The sequence below is a fragment of the Peromyscus leucopus genome, chromosome 19 (genome assembly GCF_004664715.2).
Source record: "Peromyscus leucopus breed LL Stock chromosome 19, UCI_PerLeu_2.1, whole genome shotgun sequence".
NCBI lineage: Eukaryota > Metazoa > Chordata > Mammalia > Rodentia > Cricetidae > Peromyscus > Peromyscus leucopus.
This window is the reverse complement of record NC_051079.1, coordinates 72545136-72564418: the sequence shown is the minus strand read 5'-3', so window position 1 is coordinate 72564418 and position 19283 is coordinate 72545136. Positions and strand designations below refer to the sequence as shown.

The window sequence follows — 19283 nt, the reverse complement described above, 5'->3', positions numbered from 1 at the left end:
ATTTGTAGAACTTCAAAAGTTACGAAACAGAGTCTCAGGGGAATGACTTCTAAACAGAGAACAGGCAGTTACAACAGCCTTCCCCAGTCCACGAGCTGGTTTATGTTGTTGTTATCTGCCATGCACAGAAGATGAGGCGCCTCTTTTATAGATCTTGTAGACCACTGACATACCGTATCATGCTTTTCAAGCAGAAAAACTCCCCATCTTTGAGATATAATTTCTGAATCTTAATCTTCTTGAAAAAGAAACAACATTGGCAATTTGCAGGTTGGATGTGAAATGTCCCCACAAGCGTATGTGTCTGAACATCTGGGCCCCATCTGGTAGCAATGCCTAGGAGGTTGTGGAACCTTTGCCCCTATGGCCTAGCTAGCAGGAATGGGTCATTAAAGATGACAGTCCTCCTCTGTGTCTAGCCTTAGCTCTCTCCTTCCTGACCCAAAAGTGCTGTCACCACAGAGCTGCACCTACCCCTCATGTCTTCCTGGCCATGGCGGAGACTTCTTCAGTTACTTTGTCACAGAGACGAGGAAGCAACTAGTATGGAAACATGTAATAGGTATGTGTTGACTGCAATGAGCACCGAGCAATCAAGACAAGAACAATCGAGCGCCGAGGCACAGACAGCCCAGGTCTGCATAATCAGCACACTGAACAAGTCTGTTTAATACACCAAAACACAAAGCACTAAAGACATCACACCAAGCAAACAGACACAAACGTGGTATATTTTAAAAGCCAGATATATTTTAAAAAGATCGTGCTTACAATAAGTAAATTATGTAGTGAAGAAACATGAAATTGATGAGTAAAAAGGCACATCTGAAAAGTTCCAGAGTACGAAGACTTCCTTGTTTGTTCCACTAACACAGGAGGAAACGGAGTCAGATATATTACAATTACTTTCTCAGGGCAAGGTTTCTGTCAGTAGAAATGATTAACACTGGCTTCTCTTCTCCCTTCTCTGGGGCAGTCTTTCCCTTCCTTGGTTTGGAGAGGCGAGTTAGTCTTCTGCCATGTAGAGGCGATACATCATGGCTACCGCCAGGGCCGAGACGGCTGGGATCACCCAGTTGGTCCACCAACTAGAAAGACACAAGAACAAAAAGATGCTTGAGTGATCCTCAATGCAGAGACCTCAACTTCTAGAACCACTTTAGCTAAAAGGACGGCTCAGCTTTGCTAAAATGAACTTGAGGGCAATGCACACCCTGGAATGTTGACCTCCCTGCCCTCCCCTTTTGTCATCATGAGAAAACTCACACCTGTGCTCTGCTTCCATCTAGTTCCGTAAGCTTTATACAGAGAGCTGTTACTGGTCCCTCAACGGCCGCTGCCTGGGAGCCGTGACTTTCCCATGACATTATACTCTGGGATACCTATCACAAGACCACACAGGGGATGCTCCTGGTATGTCTTGTCCTCTTGCAGGCATCGACTGAGCATTTTAAATGGCACTAAGATGAGAATCAGACCATCAGTGTTCCCATTTGGAGGACACGGTCAGCAAGCTCTACAGCTGAGAACAGACCCTGTCCCCTGAACCCCGAGTACTAAGGCTGCCACTCAACCTCGGCTTTAACATTCTCAGATCCTCCTTCAAAAACCCAAACTTAATATCTATGCCAGATGGATTTAAGCTGTTAAGAAAAAACATGCCCAAAGTATTTAGTCTGTGGTCTCTCTCCCAAATTCAAAAGCGTATCTAATTTATGCACTGTTCAGCTTTTGTAAGTTTTCAATATATGATAAATTAGAGATTATGGGTAAGATCAGGGACACAGCTGGGAAGAGCTCTAATGTAGTTATGGATTTTTAAATTGGATTTCAAGCTCTAAATTTCAACTTTTTAGAAAACAGAAATCAATGCCTATGCTCAGCACCCAACAATACTATGTATTCATACATACATACACCTTCCCTCCTAATCTCACTCAGCATGTATCAACCCATTCAAAGAACGAGTTCAATTAGAAGATGTAAAGCGTGACAGATTACTAGCACGGTCTCCATCAGAGTGTAGTGCAGTGAGGCTTTTCAGTTGACTCAGAGAGAGGCTGGCCTGACAGGAGAAGGGAGGTGAGGAGCCCGGCCAGCAGGCAGAGAATGTCCTAGAACACTAAGGGGGTGGGTCAATTCAGTTTGATGGGGTGAAATACAAATGTATAGCTTTCAGCTTGAGTCTGAAAATGAAAACAACAACAAAATGACCATGATTCTTCTCTAAGTCAATCTGACATGACGGAACTGCCAAAAGCCAGCTTGGACCGGAATACGGAGGGGAGATCTGGCTCCTGTAACAAGAGCGTCAGTCACGCTGCACTCAGATTAGAGGGTTTAACTTGAGTTACAACTAATGAAAACTGAACCACGCTTGTGGAAACACAACAACCACAGTCTTCAAAGGTGCCCGTGTGTCAGGGAAGAAGGAAACCGAACTTGGCCTGTAAGAACCACCACAGTACTGATCACCCAAGGGACCGGCTGCCATGGAAACGAGGAATTCCACTTGTTCTCCGTGGTCCCCAGTGCAGATACATTCGGAGGGCGATGACATCTAGGGTCACTGTGAAAAGTCTAGGATGGAAAGCCCCAAAGCTCTGCGCACACATGGGACCAGGCTCAGACTGGTGGCTGAGGATAGTGGGAATTCAAGCAGAGAATCAGATATGGGGGTGTCAATCAACTCTGACTCCTGAGCCCTCCAAGAGACCTTGTCTCAAAACAAAACAAACAAACAGAAAGACAACCAGTACGAACCTGGAATTAGAGTCGACAGTAGTGATGAGAGGTTCCTGGGACACAAAAGAAAACATGAAGTTAAGGATACATCTGAGCATTTATCCCCCTGATTGAAATCCCTTTTTAATATTTTTTTTAAAAATTACCATTTATTCAACTCTTTTAAAAACTGTTAAAAGGGACAATTATATCCAAGTTCTTCTTACCAAAAAGCCCAAATTTACCATTTTTCAAGAATATGAAAATTTAAGGACAATTTTCCTTAAATTACTTAAGAATATAAACTTTATAATTTGAAAATGTTAATAGAATACATATAATAATCCACTTTTAACATTTCATCACTTCAACATAAAAACTGAAAACAGAATACTCATGGACACGTATACAAGACTGTATTACTGTCTTTTGGAAAGGAAATTTAATTCTTCAAAGCATGGAATATTAAATAAAATGTCATTTAATTCATTCAAATCTGACAGGGCTTAAAAGTGTACCTACACTACATTAGAAGCGTCTCAACTAAAACAATAAGAATTCGTGTCACAGGCTAGACCACCTTTCCTGAGATTTCTTTACCTCACTGGATGGCACCAGGAAGAGCCCAGACTAACTCAGAAACCACTCTGCCTAACCAACAGATAAAGATCTTTTTACCTTCCAGCACTTTCTGAGCACAGTCCTTTCCATGAGGACCATAAGAAAACAAAAAACAAAAACAGACACGTTTTCCCAAACCGTTCGAAAACTGCAGCCCCCTGAAGCACACACGTTTGGGGTTTAGCACTTGTTAGGAAGCACGGGTAAATGTTCCACACCACAAAACTGTTAGTGCTTCAGCAAAAGCAGCTACAGACAGGCCAGCGCCATCGGGAAGTCACGGCTGCACCTCTCCGCAGCACAGGCGAAAACTTCGGGAAAGCAAGCGGCTGTCTGCGGCGGCAAGGCAAAGCGGCGCCCCTGCGAGGTGTGTTAGAGAGACCCCCGCCCCCTCCAGAGGCAAATTCACTTTAGGGGTGCGTGAGCAAAGCAGACACACACCAACCTTGACACAGCACCTTTAGGATTCCTGACACAGTAGGGGAAGAAAAACAAGTCCTTTAGAAAGAAAACTTCACACTTGTTACCTCTTTAAGCAAACTGAAATCCTGGTGGTCAGGGGAATTCATAACCAGTACAAGATTATTTTCCATGAGTATAATTAACACTGACTACAAGAGACAATTAGATACACCAACAATATTATTCATTTATTAGAAGAAACGCAATCACAGAAGACACCAAAGAGCTCGCCAGAGGCACAAGACTCTATCGCACACTGGATAGTTAGTGTGAAGAGGCAGACACTCGCTTGTGATACAGGCAGGGACACACGCAAGGACCCTGTGCAACCTCGGGTGGCCTTCCTTGCCTCCCCCCATCTTGGTGGTTGCATTGCTAACACGAAGGCACTGGTGTGAGGTTAAAATATTGCTGAGGCTCAAACATGCCCACGCCAGTTAAGACGCTGTTACAAGGGCAGGCGAGATGGCTCAGCAGGCAGAGGTACTTGCTTCAGAGCCTGATAACCTGAGCTTTCCTGATCCCTGGAACCCACACGATGGAAGGAGAATCAATTCTCCTGAAAGATATCCTCTGACCTCTGACCTCTGTGTGTGTGTGTGTGTGTGTGCGTGCTGAGGCACACAAGCATATGTGCATACACACACGAAATAAATAAATATTTTAAAAGTTTAAATATAAGTAAATGAAATGGCCCTAGCATATCACCACCACCACCACCACCACCACCACCACCACCACCACCACCACCACCACCACTGGTAACGATGACCCTCCAAATGGTAGACTTAAAATACATACATACATATTTATAGTTTTTGAATTGTCTATATTTTTCATAGCCTTAAAACTCAGCACGTTTGAGAATTTAAGTTGTAACGACCACTTAGCAGTGGGAAAAAGAAGCCCGTTTTCTCTAGTGGCCAGTGCTCTGAGGGGCTCAGCTGGGTTCAGGGGAGGAACTTTCAAAAAGATCAGCCACCTGGTTCCTGTGCAAATTGGAGACCTTCTAACTTGTAGTAAAAACGACTAACAACTGGTTATGGCATGTATAATGACTTACAGAGGTCATGTGAGTCAGTATAAATTATGATGAGCATAATTATAAAAAAATACCAAATCCACAAAGTCTTTGCAAACCAGCTCCCTCAATGAAGTTCATGTGGCCTAGCTCACTCCTTCACTGGAAGAACTGACAGCGGAGCCTTCCTAAGAAGTTCAGAGACTCCGGCAACTGAAGAGACCACAGCTAGACGCGTGATTTTTCACCAGCAGCTCACTGGGGCTTCAGGGCCTCAAGGTCTGGGAATCTCAGAGACAAACACAACCTTGTATATCACGGTGCTTTGAAAATAACAGAAGAGCACCAATACTATTAATACCTTCTATGTAAGCGAATTTGGTTGCTGTGGATACATTTAAAGACGTGTAACTTCTGTCTGTAAATTCCTTAACTTGGCAATTTAGCTTCTTTTGGGCAGGTTCAAGCTAATACTCACCAGTACATCATATTTCTCCAAATTAAACTGACATTTTAAGTAAGTAATATTGTTTTTTCTTAACACTGAGGACTAACGCACACACCTAAGCACACTTGTGAAGGGCTCTACAGCTGAGTTCCAGCTCCAAGCACGATGTTTATTTAAAAACATCAGACCACAGAACACATTCTCCAGCCTAAAGACGATTACATGTGAAATCCTGGGAAACAATTAAAGACACAGTTTTGTTTGGCAGAAATAACAGAGCACCCAGAAAAGTGGTAACACATTTTCTACTGTGTCCCTCGCTTCCAGCCTCTCAAATAACCAGCAAGGGTCACCCCTGCTTTCTTCCAGCTCTGCTCCTGTTTAAGCAAAATCATAATAGGGAACAAAGGGTTTTTGTTTGTTTGTTTGTTTGCTTTAAAACAATAAAACAGTCCAAAGTCGGTCCATCTGTAAAATCTTGAGAGTAAAAGTATCTCCTTTGAACAGTGAGTAGATGCAGATGCCAGCGAGAGGTTCCACACCCACTGAACCATGAGTGACGGAATGAAGGCCCAGTGTCTTACTGAGAGCGGCTCTCCCCTGCAAACGCGGGCAGGGGAGCCTTCAGTGATGCTGACAGTGCCAGTCCCAGAATTCATACTGCTCTGTGCTCTGTCCACCAGCTATCCCAAACATCAAAGTGATTACAAATGCAAATAGAAAACTAGACATCCACAGCGAACTGCAAACATAGCGGGAACACACTGCCCTTTGGGGCAGGTCTCCCAGGCTAGCCTCAAACTCACGATGCAGCCAAGGGTGATTTCCGGTCTTCCTGTAATCAATCATTGTCATCATTCTCACAAACACTCAGGATTACAGGTGAGCAGAATAATGGCCAGTTGTTGGAGATTGAACCCAGGGCCTCCTGCGTGCTGGGCAAGCACTCCGAGATACGCAGCGGCACCACGAACACGTTACTAAGAACAAATGGACAAGGGTGGCCTCCACTGGTCCGGGGTATGAGACCTGCTTACCACCACACACCTGCACGGGCACTACGGTTAGAGATGTGGTTAGCCTGCAGCAGACCAAAGCTCAGGAAACAAACCTCCCCAAAGCCTGTTTTCCTGCAGGTGAACAGCTTACAACAAAGCCATTAACATACTAAACATCTCACAGGACAGAAACGGACTTTTCCCTGACAGACTCTTGGGGGGGTGGGGGCAGAGGTGGGATACACGTGGGACAAATCGGTGCTCCAGTGTTTCAGCTGCCTGTAAAACAGCCACAAAAACCATGTACTAGTCAGATTCTGAGCAACTGTCATAGAGAGCATGCAAATTCTAAACAGCATTTTGTTTTTGTTTTTGAAATCTTCCTGAAGCACTCCTATCACCAGGGTTAAGTGTGTTCTCGTTCTGGACAGGGACAGGGGAAAACAGAAGTTAAATGGCTCTTCCTGCACTGTGTGAGACTCAGAGTAAGCGTGCCATTTGCACACACACACACACACACACACACACACACACACACACACACTGTGGAATTACTGATGTCAGGCACAGCAAACAGCATCGTGGTGGCAGAGACGTCACAATGGACTTCCCAGTACTCACTGCAAGCTCAGAGACGCTCGCCCTGTGTGCCTTCTCCACGAGGAGCAGAAGCTCAGAGCACAGTGGAAAGGCTCAGCTTCCTTGCTGTCAATTTTTAAGCAAAACCTTCCCTCAGCCTCCCTTCCTTCCAGGCCAGAATTAACTCAAGCCTGCTTAGACTTCTCAGGACCTTTGGCTGGCTGTTCTCATAAGTTCTTACTCTAGATTTAATGAGCAAATTAAGTGAGAAGGTCACCTCAGACTGAAGAGCTAGGGGATGCCAATGTAAAACTCGCCTTTTCTGAATGCCTACGATGCCACAAAAATACAGAGAAGGAAGAGGCATGGGTAGTCCCTTCGGAGTTAGGGAGAAAAACATGCTTCCACTTAAACAAGCTCTAGGTCCTCTGAAAATAAGGCTTAGGTTCAATCTTTCAGAGAGAAGCACAATTTTTTTCCCCACTCACTCTATCTGGCACTGGAGATTGAACCCAGGGCTTCATGCATGGTGAGCAAGCATGTTCCATTAAACTACACACCCAGACTTTTATTTATTGATAATTATGATGTTTTAGAAAGTAATAGATTAGTTGTACAAAGCAACAAACAAGTTCTCCTGAAAACCACAAGGACTGTAAAACAAACAAACAAGAAACCCAAACCAAACTCTTGCAAAGCCAAAAAGTTACATACCTACCTCACCTAGAAAGACCTGCTGTGACGTTTGCCCCATTTGGACATGTGCTCAATACAATAAAGATACACAGTTACCTCTGCCCACCTCCGAGATACAATAAAGATACACAGTTACCTCTGCCCACCACCGCTCCTCCAGACCTCTGCACAAACTTACCGAAGGCTTGGCTATCTTCGATCTGTCATCCTGTGAGGAGAAAATAGACGGGTGAGTAATAATAACAGGACATCTGTAAAGGTCTCATTTTCAAAAGGCCGACCTTTTTTTTTTTTTTTGAGATTTTTTAAAAAATTACTATTCAATGATTAGCATTTGGTGTTCTGCAAAGTTAAATACAAAGCTTGATCCATGTGATTTGACAGCAAAAATCAACAGTAGATTTAGGGACAAGAGACATTTCCGTCTATGGTCCCCGAGTTTGGAATGGACCCATGACTGTCTGGTTCTTACATGGAGGCGTTTAGAGGCTTACTAGAGTTGAACTATGGCTTTCAATCCAGAGAACAATGGAAAACAAAATCCTTCCTTTCCTTCTCTGCTCTCAAGTTCACGGAGATATGCATCTTTCTGCTGTGGTGGCCTCAGTGAAGCCTGCAATCTCCCAGCAATATAATTATAAACTATTTAAACCTCAGGCTGAGGATGTCAAAATCTAAGAGCATCTAAATGCTGACTACAGAGAAACCACAAGGAGGTGACCTAAATGAAACCCGCCCTCCCTCCTCAGGGGAGCAGAACTTAGAGGAACAGGACAGAGGGGAACGTTCACAAGGACAGACCTTGCAGATGTAATATACCCTGTTACTTCTGGAAATTGTGCCTATGAAAATGTGTGGAATGATAAAACTTCCAGACAAGTGAGACAGAGTCTCTCAAAGTATATATAATAACCTCCCAGCAAATCCAAAAGACCATAGACAAGCAGACAAACAGACACAGGCACACACAGAGACAGACATAGACACACAAACACAACTCACCAGAATTTGCTCTAAAATGGATTTCTGGGACTTCTCAAAAGAGCCTACTTGTATCTTTTCTTCATTTGTGGTTCTTATAAGAACCATCATTTACACACAGAAGACACATAAAAATAGGGATATGCCTATATTTATTTCTCTTATCTTTAGTTTCTTGTTTGCTTACTTGGGCTGGGGCAGCTGGCTATCTGTCTCTCATCACAAAAAGTGTATTCACAGCCACCCTTCACTCCCCTGGCTGCAGGAGAACAAACTGACTGGACTGATGATCTACACTCTGTATGTGCCTCTCTGTGTGCACTCGGAGACTGGGGAGTGTCCCCGGGACAGGGCCATGGAACACAGCATTCTAACCCTGAGAACAGCAATAACTATAATCAAAAAAAAATGCAAAGCAAAGAAAGGTTAAATCAATTTATTTATGACAAAAATGGTGTCCTGGCTAGGCATGGTGATGGCGCCTATAATCCCAGCACTTGAGAGATGAAGGCCTGAGGCGTGAGTTCCAGGCCAGCATGGGCTACATAGAAAGCTCAGGCCAACTTGGGCTATTTACTGAGACTCTGTCTAAACAAAGTATTCAAAAATCAGAAAAAATTGTTTTTGTTCTATTCTTTCTTATGTTTTCTGTAGTTGCAAATCCTGACTTACCAATGTCAAACAGTAGCCTTCCAGAAGAAGAAGAAAGGCACCCCCCACCCCAAGAAATGACTTACCGGATGGAGCTCCCCGATGATGTATGTTTTAGACAGTTCTCGTGCGTCAGTAGAGTGCCCAACATCCTCAAAGTTCTCGGTAGCATCGCCCCCAGCTTGCTCTCTTAGGACTTCTTCCCCACCAGGATGCTGTTCAAAGGACAGGTTGCATGAACATTAAAGTCTTTTCAGGAAAATGAGCTAAAAGGAAATTGTTAGTTTATTTAATCAAATGGCCACCCCAGAAGTCACAGATGACAATGACTGACTCCAAGTGTCTACAACGTGGACTATAAGCATGCTTCTTCACTATCCAGTTCCTTGGTACAGCAGAAACTTCCTCTCATGCTATTTGTCCCCATGCTTCCAACCCAGCAACAGTGTCATAGGATAGCCCTGATGATGTGGTAACGCCTGCTGTGCTTTTCCAGGAAGTTCCCCAATCTCCCCCGTCACCTGTCCCTAAACTGTCTCTTCAGCCTCCTACTTAAGACTCAGTCTGAGTGCGGACCAAGGAAAGACCATTCATTGTCAGAGAGAGGTGAGCACAAAGTTCCCCTTCAGGTCGCACTCTGTACCATGTGCAGCCAGCACTGCTCACTGGACAAGCAGGAGGGCCCACCGGGCATGGTATTAAGTAGCTGCCATCAGTATGAACTGAACATCTACAAAGAAGAGAGTCCCCTCCACATGGGGATGGGCAGGAAGAGCCTTTCATTTGACAGAAGCATCTTAGTGCTCTTGGTTGCCTTAATTGGAAAAACAAAGGACGGTCATGCTTCAGAGAGCAGAGTCCAGAGTCCAACCAGTGACAAGAGACCTTAGGTGACAAGGACTAGAGACTCCCGGGGAAGAGTTCTCAGACACACAGAAGGAAAATACACTTGGTCAAATCATCCAAAACACTCTGGCTGCAAAGCAGAGCAAAAACAAAAACAAAAACAAAAACAAAACAAACTACTTCTTATATTTTTGGTTATGATATAGCCTTTAATGGCTCAGCCACCTCTCTAGCCCCCAAAACCACCTCTTAAATTAAGCTTGAAGATGTACCTGAATCAAATTCATCCTGTACATAAGCAAGTACCTTAGGGTCCATAAGCCAACTCCCTATGCAGCTGACTGCAATTGGGACTTCTTCCCAATGACAGAAAATAAAAAGGACACCCACTATTGTTCAAAGGTGGACAGGTATTCTGCTGTTGAAACCTGTTCCTCCTTCTTCTTTACTTGGACACATCTAGCACTAAAGCCTACTGTTTCTTTCTTCTTCATAGAAGTTATCACAAGCTACATTGTATGGAAAAAAGTCAGGAAACACAAGCAATACAATAAAATCGGCTGATAATCTTGCTGTCAAGGGAGCTAGACAAGGAAAGTTATGATCATTATCTTGCACACTCGCTTTACTAAACACAAAGCAGAGGAAGTTCCAGGGTACAGAGATTGTAGCTTCTAGTGTTTACTACATACTCTGTGTGGTTTAAATGAGAATGGCCCCTATAGGCTCCTAAGTTTGAATGCTTGGTTAGTGGAACTGCTTGGGAAGGATTAAGAGGTGTGGTCTAAATTGGAGGACATATATCACTGGGGATGGGCTTTGAGGCTTTAAAAGCCTGCACCAGACCAAGTGTCTCCCTCTCTCTGCCTGCTGCTGCCTGTAGATCATGATGTAAAGCTTGCAGCTACTGCTCCCATGCCATTCCTGCCTTCCTCCTGCCATAATAACCATGGACTAACCATCTAAAACTGTAAGCAAGCCTCTGACTGAAAATGCTTTCTCTTATGAGTTGCCCTGGCCATGGTGTCTCTTCACAGCAACAGAACACCAACTAAGACACTGTGGGAACTTGAGAATTTTCTAGTAGTTGGGAGCTGGAAAGGTGGCTCAGCAGTAAAGAGCATTTGCTACTTGCAGAAAAACCAGATTCGGATCCCAGCACTCACGTGGGGTGGCTCACAACCACCTGTATTTCTAGTGCAGGGGAAGGGGACCTGTCCACATGTGGTACACATACATACACTCAGTTACAACACTCACACAAACACATGAAAAAAGGAAGAAAATGCTGGTCACAGCTTTGGAGGATATATTTTAAAACACATCAGACACACATATCACTATGTTTAATAAGCACAACAGTGTCTTACTAAACACTTCCCAATATTAGTGTCTGTCCTTAGCATGACTTCTTGCATTGCGTAAACATTGCCCTAACTCACTGGGATGTGTTCTGCTCCAGCCATTCCGACAATGAGAAGTAACTGATAAGAATCAAATGTACACGAAAGGCTCTAGATGTATCTCACAGGTGTGGCAGTGGTAATCAAGACTTTCTGGTTCTGGAACAATCTGGAACTGCCAAACACTGATCTGACTTAGGAGCAGAAAGGCAGGCAGTTAGGAGATATGAAGTGACCAAAGTCCCCAGAGCCCAGAGGTGACCAGTCCCTCACTAGTGCTCCTCAGCTACTGACCTAATTCACAAGTTCCTCAACTTGGGATTCCTGCTCAGGACAAGAGCGTCTCAGCAGACCTCCTGGAGTCTCACTGTCCACCAGGGACAGCCTGTCTTCCAGGAAACACCACGAGGTGACGTCATCACCTCGGTCTGCTATGGAGTCATGGGAATCCTGGAGTGTAAGTGCCATGCATGGTGGAGGAAGCACATGGCCCACCTCAATTACACAATAATCTTAACTCAAAGGGCAGTGCAAAGGGAGCAGCCCTCACCATACGCTCCCACGGGAAAGGAAGCAAGGGCCATGTTTGTCTGAAGCTCTGTCTCCAGGGTGGACCTTGCCTAAATTCTTTGTCACACAGTGTTCTAAGGGAAGAAAGAAAACACTTTGGGCTATTGGTCTCATGGACCACTGCTGAGTGTGTGTGTGTGTGTGTGTGTGTGTGTGTGTGTGTGTGTGTGTGTGTGTGTAAATAACTTAGGAAAAACACAATACCAAATAAATTGATTGCTGTTGAAATGTTGTAATTCTACCCTAAAAACTTTTTTTGGAAGAATCAATAAGAAAATCAAAGCCTGAAAAATTGTTATAAGATAAAATAAACTTCAAGTCCTGATAAGACAGTAAAGATAAGGGACTAACTCTTAGTAATATCCAGTATTTTCCTCGAAATAAATGACGCAGAGAAAGAGAAAGTGCTTGCCATGTAAATTAAGTCTAACTCATTACATCATAATTGTCTGAAACTTGGCAATTCTTTTGCCATTCTTATTCTTGTTAGTAGGATACACCGTAGTTTTCATAAGCACACAAGGTAGTTTAAGACTGTAATTGCGATTAAAAATAAAAAACCTAGGAGTGCACATCGTGTTCATGTCCTATCTTTTGGGCATGTTGTAGAATTTGGGAATGGCCCACAGAAAAGGCTTTGAAAGAGAGGTGGTGTGGGAGCCTATTTTCAGGTTCCCAGTGGCTTTACCCAGCAGGTCTGCATAGAGAGGATGATTAGGACCACGGGCTGAGTGCAGGTGTCTGAGATGGTCTGCACTTGGCTGTGCTGGGGGGAGGTCTTTTGCTCCACCCCTTGGCATTTCTATAAATACCCTACGGCAGAGCTAGTCAGGGCCTGTTGGAATAGGTTCCAGGCCCTCTCGAGGCTATCCTGTATTTTCTATCTGTTTATCTCCACACTCTAAATCCTCCTATCTAATGTTTCCTGCTGCTCGCACTCAAGAAAAGTCTGGGGAACTGTGGGGTTGGTGGGTAGCCATCCCACAAGGTGGGAGGGTAGCAAATGCCTGATGATTTTTCTGAATTAAGGAATGCATAACTGCACAAAGCCAGGGGACAGGTACATCCACATCAGACGTCTGCCTCCACCCACCCGACTCTGACAGCATCAGGCAGCTGTAGAGCCCGGAAAAGGAGGAAAAGGTGGAAAGGGACACAGGCTGAGTAGAACAAGACGGCCAATCGTTTCTGTGAAGGGTTCCCATTTTCCCAAAGGAATATTTCATTTTCTGTGTATGTGGCACTAGTTAATGCGCACAACAAAGGCATGCCTTGTGTCCTCAAAAACCAGACTCAAGAGTCAGCACAAACAGCCCTGGTTCCTGCCTGCAGGGACCACGGTCTAACAGGCAAACGTGAACCATGCTCAACTGTGAACGCCAAGTGAACGTCACTTCCGAAATCACATGGTGAATGCCACCAAGATGAAAAAGGAGTGTCACCAGTGGAGAAAAAAACACAGAGACAACTGGAGTTGTGAGGGACAGGGGTTACGGCAGGAAGTCCCTCTAATGCAGGAGTTCAGGGACAGGAAGGAAGCTGGCCTGGGACTCAGGAAGGGCAAGGACAGGACAGGCCAAGAAGGGCTCCCAGGTCTTTTCAAAGATCTTGGTCTGCATTTGGTGAGCAATGGGAAGCCAGTGAAAAACATTTGAGAAGGAGTGAAGGTGAGAAGTCAGATTTCACTTTGAGAAGTGTCCTGAGGGCAAGAGGGGAAAGTAAGTAACCTAGGCTAGAAAAGCTGACAGCTCCTAGTGCGAAGCAGCCTGGAGATGAAGACGGTGAAGTCGGGAGACGAGGGGATGGGAGCTGGTGTGGGAATTGGGATGAGACATGAAAGATGTGAGATAGAATAGATGACGGGGCTTCCAGTCAGTGAAGAGTGACTCGAATATTGATGAATGGATGACCGAGCACTTGGAAGACCCAGACTACAGCAACAACAGCACTAACTGAGGGAACTGGGAGTGGGAATCCCATAGAGACCAGATCTAAACTGGTTGTTGGAATAACCTTAGCAATGCACATAGCTTGAGAGATTATAATTCTTTCATGAATTTTTGTGAATTCCCAACTTCTTTAGCTGCCCCGAAAATCCCTGATCCTGCCAGTACATGAGAACTCCCAGAGATGAGGGAATATCAATAAATGGTGTTACACAGCCTTCACTTTTTGATCTGAAAAAAAAAAAAGGAACTCTGTTTTAAAATGCTAAAAGTTGGCACTGTCCATAAATTGAGAAATTTCCTGCCACATCTCCAACTCAGAACTAAGGATACGTTTCAGGATGTCATGGTACAAGTTGCACATTCCTAATCCCCAAACCCCAAATCCAAAAATTTACTGAGTGCTGCTGGCATGATACCCCAAATGGAAAAATCCTATAATCTGACTTCATGTAAGGGGTTGTAACATAAGTACACTAAAATTATATTATAAAATGACCTTCAGGCTATGTGTGTAAGAAGGACATGGCTTTGCCATATATATCCTGCAAGAATGAGGAGCATTCTCAGCAATTAGGCTGCTGATATTCCAGAGATGTCTACACCACCCTGGAGGTATGCACAGTGGTTGTGGAGGGACCCAGAGGAACCCTCCGGAGGTACTTCAGCTACAACAATGACGCCAATATAGAGCTCAGTCTTCTTAGAAAGAAGAAGAGGCTCCAGTTTGAGAAATGGTAGAGAAATTGGAAACTGACGATTGTTCATACTGTCTGTAGCCATGGACAGAGCACCAGGCTGCCATGACAAGATGAGATCTGTGGATGTTCACTTCCTCATCAAGGTATATACTCAGGAGAATGTGTCTCTTGTTCAAATCCAAAGTTTCTTGGGTAGAAAATTCACCTGCAGGGTTCTAATGTGGACAGGTGCTGCTTGTTGGGTTTCTCAAACCCAGAAAGATGAGTTAATAATGGTTTAAGAAAATGATACTGAACTTGTTTCAAATTTAGTGGCTTAGATTCAGAGAGCTGTAACAGGTTGGTTGGTTTGTTGTTTTTAAGGGACAACAGAAGAATGTAGGTGACATCTGTTTTTGAAAAAGGAATAGTACGCTGTTCTAGGTTGGACTTCCACATCTACAGAACCAAGGTCCTGGAGTAGAACTCTAACCTGTGGTGTCCAACAACACAACAAAAGGCTTATGATGAAATACAAAAAGAAGTGTATGAAACAAATGGATTTCATACTGGTGAGTCCCAACCCTAAGATATCACTGTGAATATACAAATATTCCAAGATCAGAGGCCTAAAACACTCCTGGTCCCAAGCAGTTCCAAACTGTATCACAAACAGTTAAAGTTGGCTCCTGAAATTCAGCTGGTCTCAGCAAAATTTCCACTCTTGGATCTCTTCTTGAAACGCCGTCTTTACCTGCTGTGTTCTCTTAGTCTTCAGCCCACCAGACACCTGATCCCCATGTGCAGACTCTGAGGCTCAGTCCTTGGCCCCGCTCCCAGTCCACTCACAGGCTCTCCTGATGACTGGATCTGCAGTTTGCATATCACCTGTCCACTAATGAATACACTTGAGCAACCACTTCTGTGACTTCATGGTGCCAGGCTCCTAGTACATCCATCTACTTGAAAACTTCACCCAATGCCCAAGGTACATTTCAAGCATAACATTTCTCTCTCCTGCCCTAAATACACTTGCTGTGGATATCGTTCTGTATAAATAAATCACTGATTGGCCAGTGGCCAGGCTGGAAGTAGACGGGACAAGGAGAGGAGAATTCTGGGAAGTGGAAGGCTGAGTGAAGGAGAGACACTGCCAGCCGCCACCATGACAAGCAGCATGTAAAGACGCCAGTAAGCCACCAGCCACGTGGCAAGGTATAGATTTATAGAAATGGGTTAATTTAAGATATAAGAACAGTTAGCAAGAAGCCTGCTATGGCCACGCAGTTTGTAAATAATATAAGCGTCTGTGTGTGTATTTTATAAGTGGGCTGTCGGACTGCCGGGGCTCAGCAGGACCCGGAGAGAAGCTCCCCAGCTACACACACTCTTTCCCAGTCTTTCTGTTCTCAGTTAATGTCGCCACCGTGATCCCAGTTGCTGTGACCGGCTCACTCCAGCTCCAATGACAGTTTTTCAGATTCCGTCCTCGAGTTCCCACTCCCAACCTGGCCTCCCTCTCATCCCACACTTGAGCCCTTACCCTGCCCTTCACAGCTCGCACTGTTACACTTTCAAGTCATAAACTGGTTTGCAAAATTCTTCATGACTCAGACTTCAGCCTGTCCTATTGCCCTGTGCTTGCCGCCTCCTTCAATGCCTTCAAGTATGTGCCGACTAAACGCGTGGGATTAGCACAGACCTTTACTTTGAGGATCACTACATATGGCAGCCAGCTGAGGAGCTGAACTTTCTCACTCTGAACGGTTCGTACAAACCTCCCTTCTCTGAGCTATAATCGTTCTTACCCTTCAGGTCACATGACTTCACACTTAAATGATAATTCATTAAATTAAAATTGACTTTGTGCAAAGCACTGTGGGGCACATGGGAAAGAGCACCACTCAATCCTGTCTGATTGAACAGTGAAACAGGCTCAACCTTGTTAGTAATTGACGGGAGAAAAATCATTTTTAAAAAATTATGCAATCTAGGGGCTGGAGAGATGGCTCAGAGGTTAAGAGCACCGACTGTTCTTCCAAAGATCCTGAGTTCAATTCCCAGCAACCACATGGTGGCTCACAACCACCTGTAATGAGATGTGGTGCCCTCTTCTGTATACATAATAAATAAATAAATCTTTAAAAAAAAATTATGCGATCTAATCCTGAAGAAACATGTACTTCCTTTGGGCTAAAAGAAAAAACAGAAAAACAAAACAAACAAAACCAGAAGGCCTATGGCCTTCACTGACAGAGTTTCAGTTCTGACTAATCATGAATGACCCAACAGGCCCTAAACATCAGGCATGACTCTGAGCAATGTTCCCCAAGAAGCAAGTATGAATGAGCTGTGTGGCTCCCAGGTATCCATATCACACAGCAGTTGCAGGATTTTCATCTTCATTAATGTTAAAAAAAAGTCTCCTAGCTTTAGGGTGAAATAGGCTAGAGCGCCACACACCCTCACCCCTCACGCCCGTGTGTGTGTGTGTGTGTGTGTGTGTGTGTGTGTGTGTGTGTGTACAGAATAGTCTGAAATATATAAACATTTTGAAATGATTCAATTGAGCTAATTAACCTATCCATCGCCTCACATACCTATCAGGGTTTTATTGTAGTAAAAACGTTTAGGATTCACCCTCTTAGCAATTACCAAACATACATCATACTTAGCAATAGTCATCATGATGTTCAATACACCCCCAGAAGAGTCTAATACAAACCAAACATTTCTTTTGTAGCTGACTCATCCCTGGAAAGGCACAGCTGTGAGATGGCCAAGGACCAAATGACTCTTCTGTAACTACAGAATGGATATTAGGATCAAGTCAAACCTGCTTTACAATCCTCCCAATCCTAGGACATGAAGAGGTTCTGAGAAAGTCTTGTTTGCACAATGAGATTAAAGCTTATGTAACATTTCATTCATATTAATTTAAAACAAATTAAGAGTCATTGCTTTACAATCACTAAAGATCTGAAGTGGTTTCTTAACCTTCTCATCTAAAGCTTGTTTAAATAATTAATTTAAATTATTAAATGTAAAATATAGCAATATATATCAGAAATTAGAATTCAAGGGCCTACTTATAAAAAATGAGACATATAAATAAGGTCGAGAAGTAAGCATTAATGAATGACAGCCGTAAACTCAGGCAAAAGAAGGTCACTTCAGGTAGGTAGGAGAATAGACAAGAAAAGCACCCTCACTATTCAGAATGACCGACTGGAAAAGTGGGGCTACCCCTGACTGTGGTAACTGGGCATCCCAATCAATAGCATTCAGTGAGCTAGTGTGATATTCAAAAATCAAAGGTGTATCTTTGGTTTCCTTAAAAAATGTATGAGTTTTAAAAAGGAGACAATATTACAAACTTGGTCATTATTCCTTACTGAGCAACATTTATCCGTAACAAATTTAGTGTTATTCGCAGACCCTTGGCCAATGCTGATAAATGCTCAGATTCCTGTTTCATCTTTCACTAATAATGCTAACCTAATATTTTCATGTAATTAGTTAAATTATTTGCTGTGAGAAATTAGACCAGCTAAAAGCACGACCACAACATCAGCTTATCTTCAAAGCCAGCCTTGATCCTACCCACCCCACAACTTTCCAAATAAACTCTAGTGACAAGAATTTAATCTGAAAAGCACCTAGCCTGGGAAGAGAACACCCTTTCCTGGGATTGCTTTCTTCATGAGAGATACCGAAGTTATCAAAGTAGCACATGCGAAATCTCCCTAAGGGACCAGATGATAATGCCATCCACAGCCAGGTTCTAGGAACCTCAGTGAGAGTGCATGTCTCTTGTTTAAGACTACATTGCACAATGGTTTACCCCAGGCCATAAAAAATAATTAACCCAAACATTACAGGCAGAACTGGCTAGCCAGTGTATGTCTGATCCAGTACTGTTCATATGCAAAAGCCTATCCCCAGAGGGTCCTCATCTTCACCCCATCCTCTGGCTCCCTGTCAAGTCTCTACTTCAGTAACAACTAGGAGTAAGGATGATACAGTGTGCACCGTGTAACTGCTTTGCCAGTGGAGATGAGAGCCGAATTCCTCACACACAGAAGACGATGAATAGTAGAGCAAAACAGAAGAAAGTGTTCTCCAAAGAACAACACTACGCGAACATCACACAGCCCTTGAGTGCATCTAATAAAGTCATGACCTGGGGTTACTTTTTATGTTACTAGGACAAGAGTGATAAAATATTAGTAAAGTGATATTTCAAACCACTTTTAGAATGAGGCCAGAGGGCAGTCATAAGAGACAGCCATATTAGACTCTATGACAGTGGTTCTCAAACCTTCCTAATGCTCGGACCCTTTAATACAATTCCCCATGTTGTGGTGACCCCCCTCAACCATAACATTATGTATGCTGTTACTTCATAATTTTGCTATTGTTATGAATCATAATGTAAATATCTGTTATGGATATCAGGTATGTGACCCCTGTGAAAAGGTCATTTGACGCCCAAAGGGGTCGTGACCCACAGGTTGAGAACCACTGCTCTACAAGCTCCAGGATTTCTTTTCTTTTCTTTTCTTTTTTTTTAACTGCAGGGAGTAAAATCCATTTCAGATTTTCTGAGACCTAGAAATAGATCTACAAGATCTGATAAGAATAATTCAGACACTGG

The 19283-nt window shown here is 43.7% G+C and overlaps 1 protein-coding gene across 1 annotated transcript in view; it reads right to left on the bottom strand.

The window, feature by feature from the left end:
* Window positions 1-728: 728 nt before the first annotated feature.
* The window catches only part of LOC114696263 (cytochrome b5), a 33337-nt gene continuing 14782 nt past the window's right edge, over window positions 729-19283 (bottom strand). Inside the window, 5 exon segments of the mRNA XM_028873870.2 lie at window positions 729-1021; window positions 1024-1088; window positions 2764-2798; window positions 7728-7757; window positions 9268-9396. Of these exon segments, the coding sequence (XP_028729703.1) occupies window positions 903-1021; window positions 1024-1088; window positions 2764-2798; window positions 7728-7757; window positions 9268-9396 (378 nt within the window). The 3' untranslated portion in view covers window positions 729-902.